This window comes from Neofelis nebulosa, chromosome 2 (assembly GCF_028018385.1).
Source record: "Neofelis nebulosa isolate mNeoNeb1 chromosome 2, mNeoNeb1.pri, whole genome shotgun sequence".
NCBI classification, from domain to species: domain Eukaryota; kingdom Metazoa; phylum Chordata; class Mammalia; order Carnivora; family Felidae; genus Neofelis; species Neofelis nebulosa.
In genome coordinates, this window is record NC_080783.1 from 74061888 (window position 1) to 74079613 (window position 17726).

Below are 17726 nucleotides of genomic sequence, written 5' to 3' on the forward strand. Positions count from 1 at the left end.
GATGGAGTATTTTTGAAATTATATGTAGGGGAAGCAATGCTTTCTGTTCATAGGTTCATTGCCACATAGATGTGGAAGTTGTGTTAAGGCTGCCTCATCAGACTCTATCTTATACGAGGAAACTAGGACTTATAAGCTGGTCCTTAGTCACCAGTTAGCCATAAGCTCAGAACTACAGGACTGGTACTTTGTCCTGGTTGCTACATTTAATATTAAGATGTTTGTCCCCAATTTTTCAAAATCATTGGTTATAATTCATTTTTGTAACAATGACATAAAGCACAGGCTCAGTTTCATAATAAGTGTTTACCATCTCTTATCAGGTAGAACATGAGAAATATTGTGATCAGTATCGCTTTGCTAGGGAGCAGCGAAGGATCCTGATATCAAATTGGAATAAGAACAGGAGAGACTTTATGAAGAAGGCCGTACTGACACTTGCTGAGGCCTGTGCAGCACATGCCATGGAGGGAACGTTGGCAAAGGATAGGAGAAAGCAACAGGAACTGTGTGCTCATCTGAAAGCCAAGGTGAGGTGCTCTGCTAAAGGTGTTTCAGGATTTGCCCTGGTATTCATTTAAGAACCCACTTTCCCTTTTGTTCAAACCGAACCTAAAGTTCAGTTTCTCTAAAAATTTAATTTTCAATAAAATTGTTAGTTTGAGGGGCACCTGGGTGGTTAAGTATCCGACTTCAGCTCAGGTCATGATCTCGCAGTCTGTGGGTTCGAGACCCATACTGGGCTCTGTGCTGACAGCTCGGAGCCTGAAGCCTGCCTCAGATTCTCTGTCCCCCTCTCTCTCTGTCCCTTCCCCACTTGTGCTCTGTCTCTCTCTCTCTCAAAAATAAATAAACATTTAAAAAAATCTAAAAATTGTTAGTTTGAACCATATGAAATTGTGATTCTTTTAGATCAACAGTCTTCAACAATCAAAAATTTCATATGGTTCAAGTGGAAGTTACCAAGAACCAAGAGGTTCATGTTTATGTTTGGATTGAGAGATATCCAACACGAACCACAAATGCTGCACACCAGAGACAGGTGCTGGATGAAATGTAGAATGTAACCATAAAGTCAAGTCTGATTCTGGCTCAAACACCCTGGGACCTCTCATTCACACTAAAGATGTAAAAAAGGTAAAATTATGAAAAAAAAAAGAGAGGATTTGTGAAGAGATATGTTGAGGAGATCTCGATGGGCTGTGTAAGAGCCTTCAACAAAGTGAAAGAGGGAACGGATGGGGTGTTCCTCTTCCTCACACCCAGCGAGGGGCCTCCAGGGTGGCTTGGAGAGTTTAGGGGGCATCTCCTGCAGCTGGAGCTTAAAGATTGGTGTCTGATGCTTACAGGGGAATAGAGGAGCTGCCTCCATGGCAGAATTGAAAACAAGGATGGCCTCTGTGTTGGGAATAACTGCATTCCCCATAGTGCACGAGTCCTGGAGGCCCCATGTGGAATGTTGTTGGCAGGACCATTAAAAACAAATTGTATTGAGGTACAGCATACACACAGTAAAGTACACAAATCTTTATTTACTGATAAACGATGTGGTAGGGGAATGATAGAGCAACAAGTTTGATTCTATTGGTAGAAAAAAGATAACCTGGTAGGTGTTACACTATAGCAATTAATAGCTGTAAAATAGCTATGAAATATAAAAATAGCTATAAAAACAAATGTCCCTTTTATTTATTTATTTATTTTATTTTATTTTTTTTAAATTTTTTTTTTCAACGTTTTTTATTTATTTTTGGGACAGAGAGAGACAGAGCATGAGCGGGGGAGGGTCAGAGAGAGAGGGAGACACAGAATCAGAAACAGGCTCCGAGCCATCAGCCCAGAGCCCGACGTGGGGCTCGAACTCACAGACCGCAAGATCGTGACCTGGCCGAAGTCGGACGCTTAACCGACTGCGCCACCCAGGCGCCCCCAAATGTCCCTTTTAAAACATTAGAGGAGGGGCACCTAAGTGGCTCAGTTGGTTGAGTGGCTGACTCTTGATTTTCACTCAGGTCATGATCCCAGGGTTGTGGATTGAGCCTAGCATTGAGCTCCATGGTGAGTGTGGAGCCTGCTTAAAATTCTCTCTTCCTCTCTTTTGGCCCCTCCCTGACTCATGCTCTCTCTGTGAAACAAACAAACAAACAAAACCAAAAAAAAAAAAAAAAAAATTAGAGGAAAAATGCCTGCTCTGCATTTTTTGTAAACAAAAAGATATTATTTTGGGCATTGTGTAAACTTGGGACCTAGAAGGAATAGAAGCTGCATCAAGTCTAATCTACCATGGGCTAGAGATCTAATGCTCGTTTCTTCTCCATCTGTGGCTGATAAGAAACACACAGGGGTCAGGGACTGGGACAAGTCTTTATATACTCATAGTCTTTTTGTATTAAATTTGCACACATTGTCATTAGCCTTTCAGCTACTCTGTGGGGGATATTTTCTTTTTATTGTATTGCACTGAGGTAAACATGCATGCAGTAAAGCACAGAAACATAAGTGTGCAATTGAATGAAATTTTACAAATATATATTACCCATGTAAAAACCACTGAGATCAAAATATATAACATTTTCTGCAGCTCAGCTTCCCTCATGCCTCTTTTAAGTATATATTACCCATACCCATAATCCCTATTCTGAATTTATCACCATAAATTAGTTTTGCTTATTCATGAATTTCATACAACTCAAAGCACACAGTATGTATACTCTTTTGTACTTCTTTCATTCATCATATCTGTTAAGTTTCATTCTTGTTGCATGTTGGAATTGTTTGTTTTTCTTTATAGCTGGGTAGTATTTCATTGTAGATATGTCCCACAATTTATTTATATGTTATCCTGTTAATGGAAATTTGTGTTGTCTCCAGGCTTTTGCTCTCATGATAACAGTGCTGTGTGAACACCCTTGAACATGTCTTAGGGTAGACATATACACTCGTTTCTATTGGATAAATGCCTGGGAGTAGGACTGCTGGATCAGGTGTGTTTGGCTTTAGAAAATACAGCCAAATAGTTTTCCAAAGTGGTTATACCCATTTTCAACCAGTTTCAATTGCTCCACATCCTCACCAACACTGGGAGTGCCAATCTTTACTTGTAGCTAATCTTGTGTATGTGTAGTGGTACCTCTATGTGCTTTTCATCTACATTCAGAATAGATTATGAGCAACTTTCCATTTGCATATTGACCATTTGATATCCGCTCCTGTGAGATGCCCATTCAAGACTTTTGCCTGTTTTTCTATTGGATTGTCTGTTTTATCTTATTCATCTGTGTGTTCTTTATACATTCTGCATGCAAGTTCTTTTTTTTTTTTCTGTGACTTTTCACGCTTTTAATGGTGTCCTTTGATAAACAAACAGTTCTTAATTTTAATGAAATTCTTTTTTTTTTAACTTAAATGTCTGACATATAAGTTTATGCAGTAAAATCACCCTTTTATAGTTAGCGTACAGTTCCATGAGTTTTGACAAATGCGTGACATGTAATTACCACCACAAGCAAGGTATAGACTGCTTCATCACCCTTCAGAAATCCTTCATGCCCCTTTGTACTCAACCCCACACCCACCTTCAGCCTTTGGCAACTACTGATCTCTATCCCTATACTTTTGGCTGTTTCAGAATGTCACAGGAACATAACCATACAGTATGTGGACTTTTGGGTCTAGCTTTTTTCACTTAGCATAATACATTTATGATCTAGCCATGTTGTTATGTGTATTAATAATTAACTCCTTTTTATTGCTGAGTAGTATTCCATGTCTGGGTTTAAGCACAGTTTATCCATTTATGACCTATTTTCAGTTTTTGGCAATTTGTGTTACTTTGCTTATGGTGGGCGTGGGCTTTAAGCTTCCCCTGTGAGCCTGTGCCTGGGAGACACTTGCCACTGTTGTTCCTTCCCCTGCAGTAGATTCTTACTAGACACTTGCTGGCCTGGTAGGGGAGAGGCATTCTGCTTTTTCGGTTCAGCTTCAGTCTCAGGCAAGATTTTTGTCTCTTGGTCTTGGGACTAGAACCTGCTTGGTGATCCTGCCCTCCACCCCATGGCAGACAAACTCTGCCTCGGGTCATGGTGGTTCTTGTGTGGGAGAGATCTTCCTGCCCCCTCCCACCCAAGAGAGGTGGGTTTCTTTTGTTTTGTTTTTTGTTTTTTTCCCGGCTATAATGGGTCTACATCCCTTACTAACCGCCCCCCCAGGGGCTTTTTTTTTTAAGGTTTATTTTTATGTTTGTGAGAGAAAAAGAGTTTTGTGTGTGTGTGTGTGTGTGTGTGTGTGTGAGAGAGAGAGAGAGAGAGAGAGAGAGAGAGAGAGAGAGAGAGAGACAGACAGACAGACAGACAGACAGCAGAGAGCCAGATACAGGGCTCAAACAGTCATGACCTGAGTGTCAACCGACTGAACAACTCAGGCACCCCAGCGGTTTTTGTTCTATAGGGGTTTTGTTCATATCTCTTAGACCTGTGCTAACATAAGAGGCTTCCTCTGCACACCTCCCCTGACTCTGACCTTTCTTAGGAGCTTTCTGTGAAGTTTGTGGAGAAAAAGCCTGTGAGGGGGTGTAAATTCCCCTTATGTCTATAACTTTCACGGGTTCTATACTCTCACATCTATGACAGCAGCAAATTGTAAAAATTTAACTATTAACCCATTACAGACGATTAGCTGCAATCTTCTTACCCACTTCTACAGTAGCTGTGTCTTTCCCAGGTGCTCTGTCTCAAGTAAGCCAGTTTCCACATTGCTTCTCTCCTTGGAGACATCTGCCTTTCTGTAAATTTCAGGTTTATTTGCCCTCTGACCTCAGCTCTCTGATGGGTTCAAGAGAAGTTCTGATGTAGGCTATTCAGGTTTTTCTTGTGCTTCAAGTGGGAGGCAACAATCTTTCCAGCTTCTTACATTCTTAATGGAAGCTGAACGTCCTCATGAAATACTATTTATCAATTTTTCATGTGCTCTATTTAAGAAATCATTGGCTAATGGCACAGGGTCATTTTCAAAGGCATCCTGCTTGAGATTTTTCTGTCCAACAGGGCTCCTGCCAAAGGAGAGGGGATTCCCCCCAAAAAAGTGGGGTGGAATAGCAATAAATGGGAACCTGATAGGTGGAAGAGAAGTAGTTAGACAATGTACATGACCCACATTAGGGAAATTTTTCCAGAAACAGCCCAGCTATCAATCAAGAGAACAAAACTGGTAGGAGGGCAAGAGTCAGCATTAACCACCTGCCAGGTTTACTTGGGATGGCATTGGTCACCAATCTCATGAGAACTCTGCTGTCCTCTTCTGTACATCTTGTCCCCTTTTCCCTCCTGCCCGTGCACTCTGACTGTCTAAGCATCTAGGGAATGAAAGGAGATGTCATCATCTGAATAAAAGGGAAGAGTTGATGAATCTCTTGGAACCAGACCATTTAATTTTGAGTCAAGACTGTATTTTGTGACTTATGACTGTGGGCCCCTTTGTAACATGGGTGAGTTATGGGTTCTGCTTAGTTTTCATCTCGTGGCAGGAGAAATCTCTAAGTGGGGGACAACAATAATGCTGTGTTTTGATTATTTCTCACATGTAATGCTGTTCAGTGTATTGTGTATACACTGTGGAGTGTTCCCTACATTTCAGGCATTCTAATAGATGCTTTATAGTCATTTTGTCACGTTACCTCCAGTGAAAAACCTGAGATGTGCAGTGTTTGCTGCAACGGAGTACCTACCCAGTGAAATCAGGGGCTTGGTTTTTGGAAGCAATATAATATGGTGCCTCCTCAGACAGCCATGGTCACAAGATGGTGAACAAATATCTCTGAACCTTTGGAAACGAAGTTTCCGAAAAGTAAATGTGAGCAGAGGATGGTGGAACATAATGTAAACTGTGATACAAAATGGATTCTATTTCCCATAGAGATGGTGTTATCATTTGAGTTTGTGTTCCTGATCGAGGACTGAGGCTTAATAAATTATAGCTGTGAACACTAGTATATCATAACAGAAAAGGAGTAATCCTATCAATTCTATAGTAATTTAAAATATTAAATTATACTCATTTTGTTTTTACCTGGAAGGAAACTTGAAATTTACCCCCATCCTTCATTTTACAAGTCTAAAACCTAAAGTCCTGAAAGATAAAGTGACTTGCCTAAGGTTCATGCCAGCTCATTTGACTTGAAATTCAAAATTATCTTGGCCCTACATAGCTTTGCATACAAGAATCTTACAAAATAATAGAAGATATTTATTATACTGCGAGCCCCAGTGCACTATAAAATAGACCTACAGAATCTGAAAAATATTACTTCATTGTATCATATATTTGACCTTTCTAAAACTAACATGCTAGCTATAATAAACATCAATTAAATGTTTAACCATAATTTTGTTCTTAGTCTTGGAATTTAAAAAGCCTCTTGGGGGATGATTTAGATGACTCGTGCCTTTAAAGAAAAGCATTAAAGGAATTTTGCAATAATGAGTTTTCTCTCTCTCTTTCCCTCCTTCTCTGTTTTATTTTGGCTTTCTATCAGTAATGGATGTGGTAGCGAGTGCAGGCCTCTCACCTGAGCGGCGAGAAGAAAACAGGGAAGAAGAGTTCTCATTCTCCTGCTACCACCAAACCCACTCTTTGATCCCCTAAATTCTCTCAGACCACCAGCCCCTCCTCACCATCCAGCCTAGACCACTCTGTTAGCTGTGCGCTTGATTTTTGGCATGCTTGTCTACGCCATGGCTGGGAAACCTCATTCCCAGATCTGCTTTACGGTTGACTTTCTCTGCATCCATGCTGGGTGGCCAAGTGCTACTAAGGAAAAGTCACCTTCACCTGGACTCTGAATGCCACACGAGAGACCTTAGTCCTGTCCTTAGTTTGCCAATTCTCCCCGTTCCTCTTATGACTATTTCAAAAGGTCACCAATCCTTTCAGTAACCTTACCTAGTACCATACACCCTCCCCTTCATGCCCCGAGGAGGCAACTTACCTCCTACTTTATCAAAAAAAATGAAATCATGGAGTTATGAGATAGATCCCTAATTCCTGCCCCCTACCCTATGTCTTTATGCCTTCTGCTAATCCCCCACTTTCCTCCTGATGCAGGATGTGATGCTTTCTACATGTTGATATCCAGTCCTTCTGCCAGTGTTTGGGACTCTGACCCATCTAAACACTTTAGAAACTTGATTCTACTGATTATCTCCTTTGATTATTTTCTTTCTTATTATGTGGGTATTTCTCCCAGCCCATAAATATGGCTAAGTCTTTCTTATTCAAATCAAACCTTCTCTTGACTCTAAATCATCCTCCAGCTCCTGGGCACCTCCTAATTTCTAACCTTTTCTTTGAAATCAAGCACTTGAAAGAATAATCTGTATTTTCTCAGGACTTCTGACTGCCCTACTCTGTCAAGATCCTCTCCTCTCCCCAAGGTCACCAGTGACCTCCCAATTACCTAATCCTGTCAGTGCTCTAGCATCCTTATCTTAGTAGACCTCTGCTTCATTTCTCACTGTTGACCACGTACCCTTTGTTCTAAAATATTATTTCAGCTTCTAAAATATTATTCTGTTTCCCATATCTTTGAGGAATACTTAGTCTGTGTGTGCATTTGTCATTGTCTGCACAATCCTAAAACCCTGCTATCCTCAGGTTTCTATCCTTCCTCTTTATTCTTCTTTCATTACTTCACTGGTTCCTAATCCCTCTCAGGTTTTTTACCTACCTTTATATGCTAAGTATTCTTCAATCTCCTCCCCACCTCCACCATCTCTGAGCAGCTCTCTCTTGAATCTTATTTATCCAGCTGCCTACCAATTACATCAACTGCAAAGTCTACACATGCATCAGAGTCAGTGTCCAAAATAGGTATTTTTGTTTCCCTTCAGTAAATTTGCACTTTTTTTTCTTAAAACTTAGCTTCCTCTTCTCCCTCACGCACCCCCGTAGCTATTTACCACCTTTGGAAATTTTACACCTTAACTCTCCACATCTTTCTTTCTGTCACTAGAAAGGCCAGTTCCTGGACTATTGCAGTAGTGGTCTAATGGCTATGCTTCACATCCTGCCCTTCTGAATTTTTCCCCCTAAGCTGCATGCAGAATGCTCTATCTAAAATGCAGTTTGAGCTACCTTCCCTTCAGGACAATTCCTTGGTGGCACCCTTTGCTTATAACAATGGCCACACTTCCTGGCTTGCTTTTCTAGGTCCCTGCTATCATTGATTTTGCCTGGAATGCCTCTCTTACCTTTTTTTGTCTGGCTAAGTCTCACTCTTCTTCAAGATTCATCTTAAATGTCTGCTACAGGAAGACTTTCTTGAGTCCCTGGCCAGATTCAATCCATTCTTGGTTCTCCCTAACCCCTTATATATAACCCTGACCTAATAGTGGTTATGGCACACTGGAAAATCTATGTCTACTACACAACTGCAACCCCATCTTATTCATCTTGGTATAACATATACTCACTCCAACTTCCTTATTCCTTCATGTCCCATCCCAACCCACCACACCCTGTGCTTGGTGCTTGGAATATTGTAGGTATTCAGCAACTGTTGCTAAAGCAAAGTATATAATAAGCCTTAGGAATTACCCCCACCTTCTCAATACTTCCTGATATAGTACTATTTCCACTACCTTCTTTCTACCTTATTTATGAGAAAGCTAGCTGTAGAAACATGTGGATGTGCAAAGTCATTAAGGGGTGAAGTATAAGTCATAATTGTCAATATGGAATATGCTGAAATCTGAAATGCGGTTTTAAAAATAAAACCTGGTAACCATAAAAGGTACATTTTAGGCATAAACAAAGTTACCATGCACTTCTCCACTCTTCTCCGATTCATCTTACTTTTGTGCTCCTTGCTGCATCTCTAGCTGATTGTCTGACCTGATCAAGAAGACACAGTAGTTAGGGAATCAGATAGTAATGGGATAGAAAATACTCTTTTGAGTAAATATAATTTGGCACCCTTTTCACATTTTGATAGTTTCTCATAGCATCAACCCCTTCTACAATCTTCCTTCTCCACAGATTTCAGGCTTCTTTGCTGATGGAGAATAGACTTAGACTTGAGTTTCACAAATCAGATGATGAATGGTACCTAATGTAAAGTAGAGGGTTTTTTCAGCTCCTATTTCAGTGATAATGAATAGTTGATATGGTAAACAACTATAAAAATTGAGCAAAATATTTAAAAAAAAAACATTTTCGGGAATTGAACAAAAAGTGCATAGATAAAATTCTTAAAATAAGAGAAACTTTGAAGGTGAACCCTATATTCGCTCTAGATTTCTTTATAACAGTTTTTTTCAATATAAGGTGGAGGGAAGTGTAACCCACGTAGAAAATTATAGTCTTTTTTTTAACATTTATTTATTTATTTTTTTTTTTTTCGAGAGAGAACACAAGTGGGAGAGGGGCAGAGAGAGAGAGAGAATCCCAAGCAGGCTCCACACTGTCAGCACAGAGCTCGACACAGGGCTCAATTTCATGAACTGTGAAATAATGACCTGAGCCGAAATCAAGAGTCAGACACTCCACTGACTGAGCCACCCAGGCGCCCTGAAAATTATAGTCTTGACAAGTGAAGGAAGCAGATATTGGAGTTTAGGCTGCGAAGGGATATCTTGAGGTATAGGGTACTAGAGATAAAGGAATGGAAGATAAAGAGTCCTCAAAATGCATATAAAAATACCTCATGGGTCCTTAGCCAACCTATAAGCTCTGAATGCACAAAGTGAGACACCAAAAGGCTAAGAGAGAACAACTACTCAAGGCTGAGAACTGAATAGAGATTTCAAAGGTCATACAGTTTTGGGGAGGGGCACGTATTTGAATTCTACCCCAGCCAAAGTAGAGACATCTTGGTGAACACTCCAGACATTCAATTGTACCTCTAGAGAGACAATGTTTTAGAAGTATGGGCTATACTATAAGATTATAGATAAAACTGAAACATACCTGGCTTAAGAAAAGTAAAAATAAAGCATCAACAAGATTCAGGAGATTCCCTGTCAATTTAACTGCCTTCCAGACTAAAGACAAAACACTATTTAGAGAAAAGTAATATAATCTAGAGACCATTGGATAGATCTATTACAATGTCCAGCCCACAATAAAAATGATCAAACATTCAAAGAAACAGGAAAAGCAACTGATAGATAATCAAGGAATAAAACAGACTCAGAATTAAAAGGAAAAAAATACATTCTAGAAATGCAAAATATAATACCTAAAATTAAGGACTCAGTGGATAAGCTTTAAGATCAGATTAGACATAGCAGAAGAATTAGTGAACTTGAAGACAGATCAATAGAAAATATTCAAACTGAAGCATATAAAGAGAAAATAATAAAATGAAAAGCAGAATAGAGAGCATAAGAGAAATATGGAACATAGTAAAAGTTTTTATATACATGTAATTAAAGTCCCAAAAAGAGGAGAGAGAAAATGAGACAGAGGCAATATTCAAGAAATAACATCCAAGAACTTACCAAACTGGATGAGCAACATCAATGTATTTTTTCAAGAAGTTTAGCAAACCCCAAGATGGATAAATACAAAGGAAATAATATCGAGGCACATGATAATCACAGTCCTGAAACAAAAGGTAAAGGGAAACAAGGTATGTGGAGGGACAGATATGGCGTGGAGATCCATTTTGTTGGTGTGATCAAGAGCAAAGGTAGCATGTCCTGAGGTCAGTGGTGATGGCAGCAACTTCCCAATTGTGCCAGAATCAGTGTGACCTCACCAACTGTGATATGTGGTTCTGGATGTTATTCCTGGAAGCTTTGTCTAGAACTTGCTTCTCTGACCCTTCCAAAGACTTCATGAACTTTCCACAATCCTGCCATTAATACTTTTCTTCTTTAACTAGGGTGTATTCTGATGTATGCACCTAATAACTCTGGCCCAGAAGGTGTCTGGGTTTTGCTATGCTGCTCTAACTTGCCTGCTTGCTGACTGCAGGTTAAGATGAGCAGGCGTCAGAATCAATAAGGACCCACCACTTACCTGGTTCAAGCTGGAAGTGATCCTACAGGCACACAGTACCTTGTATAGGATCATCATAAAGGGGGAGGTGACCACAGAAAGCTTAGCCATAAGTCACATGGGCTGAGTGACCACCTGCCAAAGGGAAAGGATGCTTTCATCACATGATAACAGTCTATTAATATTTATAGTTGTAAGTCATTTCCATTTATAAATGTGACATCATCTCAGGTTTTTTTCCCTTGGTAATTAAAGATAAAAGAAATTTCTTCTTGGGCATTAACGAAGCTCACATTACATGCTTCCTTAATCAGAAAAGGAAAAAAAAAAAACCCAAGACACTGGAAAAACTTAGATGACTAGTCTATCACAGGATCTGGCAAGGATTCAGTAGTTTCTGCCAATTTAGGGCATTTGTTTATCAATGTCTTGGTGTGGTCAACTGTGCCATGCACCATCAGCATAATCAATGTTATCTATGAATCCCTCACATTACTGGCTTCCCTATAGTCTCTGCAGTTGGGGACATTCACAGAGAAGTTCTCTGTGGTTAACCATGGGCATAATATTGGCATAATCAAGAGAGCTCTGAGGAACCATAGGCATCAATGCTAGAGTGATTTTTGTTCACAGAGGCAGATGGCATTTCCTCTATACAGCTATATTATGCTATCTGTGGCTCTTGGCAGGTAGCTAATTGAAATTCCACAAGGCCTGGGGACTTGATGAATCTATGTATTAGTTCCAAGTAAAATAATCAAGCTAGCCCTATTCTTAAAATGTCTTAGTTTTAAAAAGTGCATTTATCTGCATTGGGGTCTATTTTGTAAAGTCTAAAAGAGGCTGTACTTTTTAATGTTCTTTATAATGAATGCCTTTTTTTTCAGTGGCAAATCAGAAAAAAATCTCATAAGATGTTTTACAAATGAGGATATTGGATATGACATATATTGTCTGTTTGCATTTTAGAGTGAGTTTATGCAATACAACTTTAGGCAATGATAACCACGAGCACTAGGTAATTTAAGAGAAGAAAACACAACTTGGGGTTGGAAAGCCAGTATTTTTTAAATTCCTATTAAAAATAAAAATATATTTACTAAAAAAAATTTAAGTGTGTCTCATTTAACAGGATAGAGAATCCAGAAATAGACCCACACATCAGTGTTCAGGTGATTTTCAACAAAGACACAAAGTTAATTCAATGGAGAAAGAGTAGTCTTATAAACAAGTGATGTGGGAGCCATTAAATACCCAGATGCAAAAAGAAATGAACCTTGATACATACCTTGTGCTCTATACAAAAATTAGCTCAAAATGGACCTAAATGTAAAACTGAAAACTATAAAACACAGGAAAAGACAGTAAAGGAGAAAATCTTTATGACTTTGGATTGGAAAAAGATTTCTTAAACACAACACCAAATGCACTATCCCTAGTAGAAAAAGTTGATAAATTGGACTTTCTCAAAATTAAGAACTTCTACTCATTGTGAAGACAATAAAGACAGGCCTCCCACTAGGAGAAAATATTTGCAAATCACATATCTGATGAAGGGCTTGAATCAGAGTTAATGAAGAATTTTCAAAACTTAACAAGTAAACAACTCAATAAAAAAGAAAGTTACTTCACAAAAAAAGATATTTGGCAAATAGGACATGAAAAGATGCTCAATATCTTTAGTCACTAGAGAAATGCAAATTAAAACCACAATGGGATATCACTATATAACCTATTGAAAAGCCTAAAATAAAAATCTGACCATACCAAATATTGACAAAGATGTGGAACATCTTGAATTTGCTTACATTGCTGGTGGGGATGCAAAATGATACAGTCACTTTGTAAAAGATTTCTGCAGTTACGTATGCTGTTAAACATACACTTACCACAATACCCCAGCAATCCTACTCCTAGATGTTTATTTATGTAAAATGAAAACCTATGTTCACACAAAAATATATAAGTAAACACATGCAGCAGCTCTATTTTTCATTGCTAAAACTGGAAGCAACTCCAAGACTCCAATGCCCTCAACTGGGGAAAGGATAAACAAACCATGGTACTTCCATACGATGGATTATTACTTAGCAGTAAAAGTAACGAACTACTGATACACACAAAAAATGGACAAATCTCAAAGGTATTATGCTAAGTGGAAAATGCCACACACAAAGGTTCCATACTATGTGATTTCAATTATATGATCTCCTTGCAAAAAGAAAACCATAGAAGCTGGAGAAGGAGGGACTTCCCTAATCAGCAGGAAGAGGAGAAGGCCACATCACTTCCCCTGAAATTTACTTTCCAGAAATTGCACACTCTGGTTCCACTTAGTGTCTCATAAACCAGCACTTTTTCACAACTGTCAGACATGACTGCAAGGTGAACAATATGGGCTGTTTGAGGTGGTTGATGTCCAGCCCAAAGTTAAAAGGTCATTACTATGAAAGAAGGGGAGAATAAATATGAGGGATAATCAGCAGACTATGACTGTGAGTTACCAGCAAGGGATTTGGGGTACCTGGCTCCCTAAGACTCTACTTCTGCTTCAGGCATTCTCACAAAAGCTTATTATCTGTAAGGACAGACACAGGGACCTTGGAGCTGTATCATTCTCTTGGAGGGTTGAGTCGATGGTTTATTTTAGGGAAGATCTCAAGAAAAAAATAGGTTTGGTTAAATGGTAACTATGGTCTTAGCTTCTCTCAGTCCCCATTGGTTCCATCTGTTCTTCTCTCCATGCCTCTTCCACTTGCACTTGCTACGTGATAACCAAATATTTGTGGAATAAATACATGAAAATTTGTTTTAAAAAACTCATAGGTTAAATCATGTCAAATTGCTGTTTTTGTAGGTCAGAAACAGCTGACTATTAGCACTTTTATATGGCACATTTTAATATGTAGATAAGTATAAGGCATGCTGGTTCCTTTTGTATCATATACAATGGTAATATTAACAGTGCAACTTTCTCTAGAGATCTGATTTTTATATGTAATGCAATAGATAAATGTGCTCTTCCTTCCCCCATTCCACACTGTTCTTCTCCCCGTGTTCATCTCACATATTGCATTTATTTCATCTGATGTAATGTTTGTATGTCTATTGCTGGACTCTAAACATATGAAGACAAGGATACACATTTTATTCATCTTTGTGTCACTAGTGTCTGACTCCAATTATAATCCATCATAGGTACTCAAAAAGCCCAGTATTGACTTCATATACCCTTGAATAAATTATATTTGTATAAAATTGACTTTAATTTAAAAAAAATGCTACGGGAAGAATCTTGTATAGACAAGATTCTAATACACACTTTGTATACACAAGGTTCTCTGATAATCTACTTGCATTTCATGCTGTTCACACCTGGCTTTTATGGTTTTTCAATGTTAAAAAAATTTTGCATTTTAAAATCAGTTTATGGTATTAACTCATCCAAGTCTTTCTGAGACAATTGTCATGGTTTTTGTAACTCCAGAGCTCATTCTGGTTTCTATATATACTTTTCTCCAACTAGAAACTCAGAGGGCAGATCTATCTGCTTTTTATAGTTTGCCCTTTTACCTTGGCATTGTTTGATTAGGGAAACTTTAGGCAGTGAACGAGAGGATAATTGGGTAGAAAAACCTAGTCCTGATTCCTTGCTTTTAGCTCCAGAAGGAACAGGAAATCTTTTATCAAAAGAATTTCAAGTTTAAGATTAACAGGTTACAAATGGACAAATGAGGTCATCTTTTTAATGTGCCGTGTATTTTTATAGATCTCTCTGGGTAGTAATGGAGAAATTAAATATATTAGTCATTGAAGGACATATCTGTTATGATATCTATGGTACATAAGTACATTTCTACCTAGTGGAGAATTTAGTTCTCTGAACACAATGACTACTTGTCTGTTGTTACCAGGCTGATTCTTACCCAGTGAATTCCCATTAGCCTATTTTCACTGCAGACTACTTGAGAAAATTCCCATTTTGTAAATGTCTAAAATAATGTATATTGAGTTTCTCCTATATTGTCTCACTATGACAAATGTTACATTTGGTTATGGTGGCTTGCTGGAAATTCTTTTTTGTGAGTGAGAGAGGCAGAGTAGTGAAGGGATAGAGTTGAACAAAAAATGAGAAAAGTGATCTGTTGGTGCCTGCGGCATTTATAATAAAGAGAATCAAATTTCTGGGCATGAAAGAACCATAAGAGACATGTTAAAAGTGATTCTTCTGGGCTCTGTGCCTATTTCTTTACTTTCACAAAAGATGGAATTTGTAATAGACATATGTTGAATGCCTGAGTATCTGAAAGTGACACAAGTTGATTGTTTCTAATTTCCTTAGTGATTATTACAAAAATTTCTTTGTGTATAGCCTAAATCACTCATTTACTCGGTCACCTAATATTTTTTGAGTACCTGCCTGTGCCAGGAACTGTGATAGGCACTATGCATACAGAGATGACTAAGATGGATGCAAAGATCTTAGATTCCAGTAGAAAAGAATGGTGCATAAACATATAGTTATTATGGAGTGTGGTAAGTGCCACAGGAGAGTATGTATGAAAATTATGGGAGCGTGGAGGAGGGTACACAGCATACAGAGGGAGGCAGCAGTAGTAAACCCTGGGAGAGGCAAGCATTTGAACTCAATCCTAAAGGATGGCGGTAAAATGAGAAGTGAGAGGACGGACATTCTAAACATGGGACAGATGAGCCAGTCTCCCACAGATCAGAAACCTGTTGGCATACTAAAGCATTTTGGTGTTTCCTGATCATAAATTGTGGTCTAGAGAATGACGAGAGGAGGGCTAGAGAGGTAAGTATGTGCTAGATCTTGCAGGGATGCTCAATGTCAAGGAGCTGGTGTTGTAGTCACCGGGAGTGATAAGGAGCCATCAAAGCGTTTTAGTAGATCGACAGGTTTTAAGATCAATCTGATAGTTTAGGGGAGGATGGATTTTATGAGACTACTACTAGAGGAGGAGAGGGAAGTCAGGCAACTATTGCCACAGTCTGGGTGAAAGATGATAGTGGTCTGAGTTAGAGTGATGGAAATAGAGATAGAGAGAAGGGGTAGAAGGATATTTAGAAAGTGGACAGAGCTGGGTAATGGAGAACAAAGAGTAAAAGTTACCCAGGTTTCTAGCTTTCATTACTGGATGGATGGGTTTGTTCATTCATTTAGCAAATATTAAGTGAGTGCTGAGTATGTGCTGGCATTTTTCTAAGTACTAGGGGAGTCAAATGTGAAAAAGACCCTTAAATCCCAACCCTTGTGATACATTCTAATAGAAGTTAGTATGCCTAACAAGATATATAAGTAAAATATATAGTGCAAGAGAGTAGTAAGTATTGGTGACAGAAAGATTAAGCAAAGAAAGGGACCCAAACTGGGGAGAGTGCTGTTGCATGTTTAGATACTCTATGGAAGGCCTTAGAGAGAAGATGACAATTGAGTAAAAACCTGAAAGAGATGAGAGAACAAGCTATGTATCTAGGGGGAATGTAACCAGCAAATCTAGGCAAAGGGAAGCGTGTACAAAGGCCCTGCCTCTTGACGAACAGAAATGAGAATAGTGTGGTTGGAGTGAGCAAGGAATGCTGTGATCTGACCTAAACAGCTTAACAGGATCCCTCTGACTGTGGGTTTGAGAATAGGCTAGAGGGGCAAGGGAATAAGCTGGCTAACCCATTTGGAGGATTTTGCAGTTAGCCAGGCTAGAGATGGTAGTATGAAATGTTAATATATAATGACAACCTTCACTGCCTGGCAGAGCATGCCCTGTGGCCAGTTCTGGCCAGCTGGTAGCCTCCTTCTTCCCTAGCTTGTTTTGGTGACCCCAGCTTATCCTGCCCTCAGCCTGCTGCTGTGCCTCAGCTCCCTTTGCTCTGTGACTCACCTCAGCTTCCATATCTGCATCTTATTTTATTTTTTTTAAATGCTCATTTATTTTTGAGAAAGAGAGCACAAGTGGGGAGGGGCAGAGAGAGAGGGAGACACAGAATTGGAAGCAGGCTCCAGGCTCTGAGCTGTCAGCACAGCACCCGATGCGGGGCTAGAACTCATGAGCTGTGAGATCATGACCTGAGCTGAAGTCGGACACTCAACTGCCTGAACCACCTAGGTGCCCCTGCATCTTATTTGTCACTCTAGGTCTACCATACATGTTCCCCTTCTTGGCCCCCTCCTCTTCAAGACTTCTGCCTCACCCCAGTCCCTGGCTGCGTGCTTCTCTTAGTCCCTTTCTTTCAGCCTCTTACCCACATTTTCCTTCTCAGGCTCTACCCTGACACCAACCCTCAGCCTCTGAATAGTATAAGCCAATTTTTGTGATAATCATTTCTCTGCTTTTACCACTGGATATGCATCCCTGTGCTTTGCCTGTATTTGAAATTTTGTGAATAGAATCAAATAGTATGTTATCGTATCATGCATGACATCTTTTCCCCTATACTTTGTTGTTGCATGTGACTGTAGATTACCACAATTTATTGATCTGTTTTGCTATTGATGACATTTGGGTCATTTGCATGTTTAGAGTTTTTAGGAAGTATGTTGCTGTGAACATTTTTACACATGTTCCCTTACACCACATTTCTGTGGGGAATACCTAGAGTGAATTGCTGGATAAGGGCATATATGTATTTACAACTTTGCAAGGTACTCCCACACTTTTTCTTAAAGGGGCTGCACCAATTTACTGTTACAACAGCTACGTATATAAGCTCCC

At 39.2% G+C, this 17726-nt stretch overlaps 1 protein-coding gene across 5 annotated transcripts in view; it reads left to right on the forward strand.

Annotated features, from left to right (window-relative positions):
* CCDC148 (coiled-coil domain containing 148) overlaps positions 1-17726 on the forward strand; it is a 253107-nt gene that overhangs the window by 108406 nt on the left and 126975 nt on the right. For all 5 annotated transcript variants that reach the window (XM_058715202.1, XM_058715203.1, XM_058715206.1 and 2 more), the window contains one exon: positions 324-530. In XM_058715202.1, coding sequence (XP_058571185.1) covers positions 324-530 — 207 coding nt within the window. The remainder of the gene's footprint in view (positions 1-323; positions 531-17726) is intronic.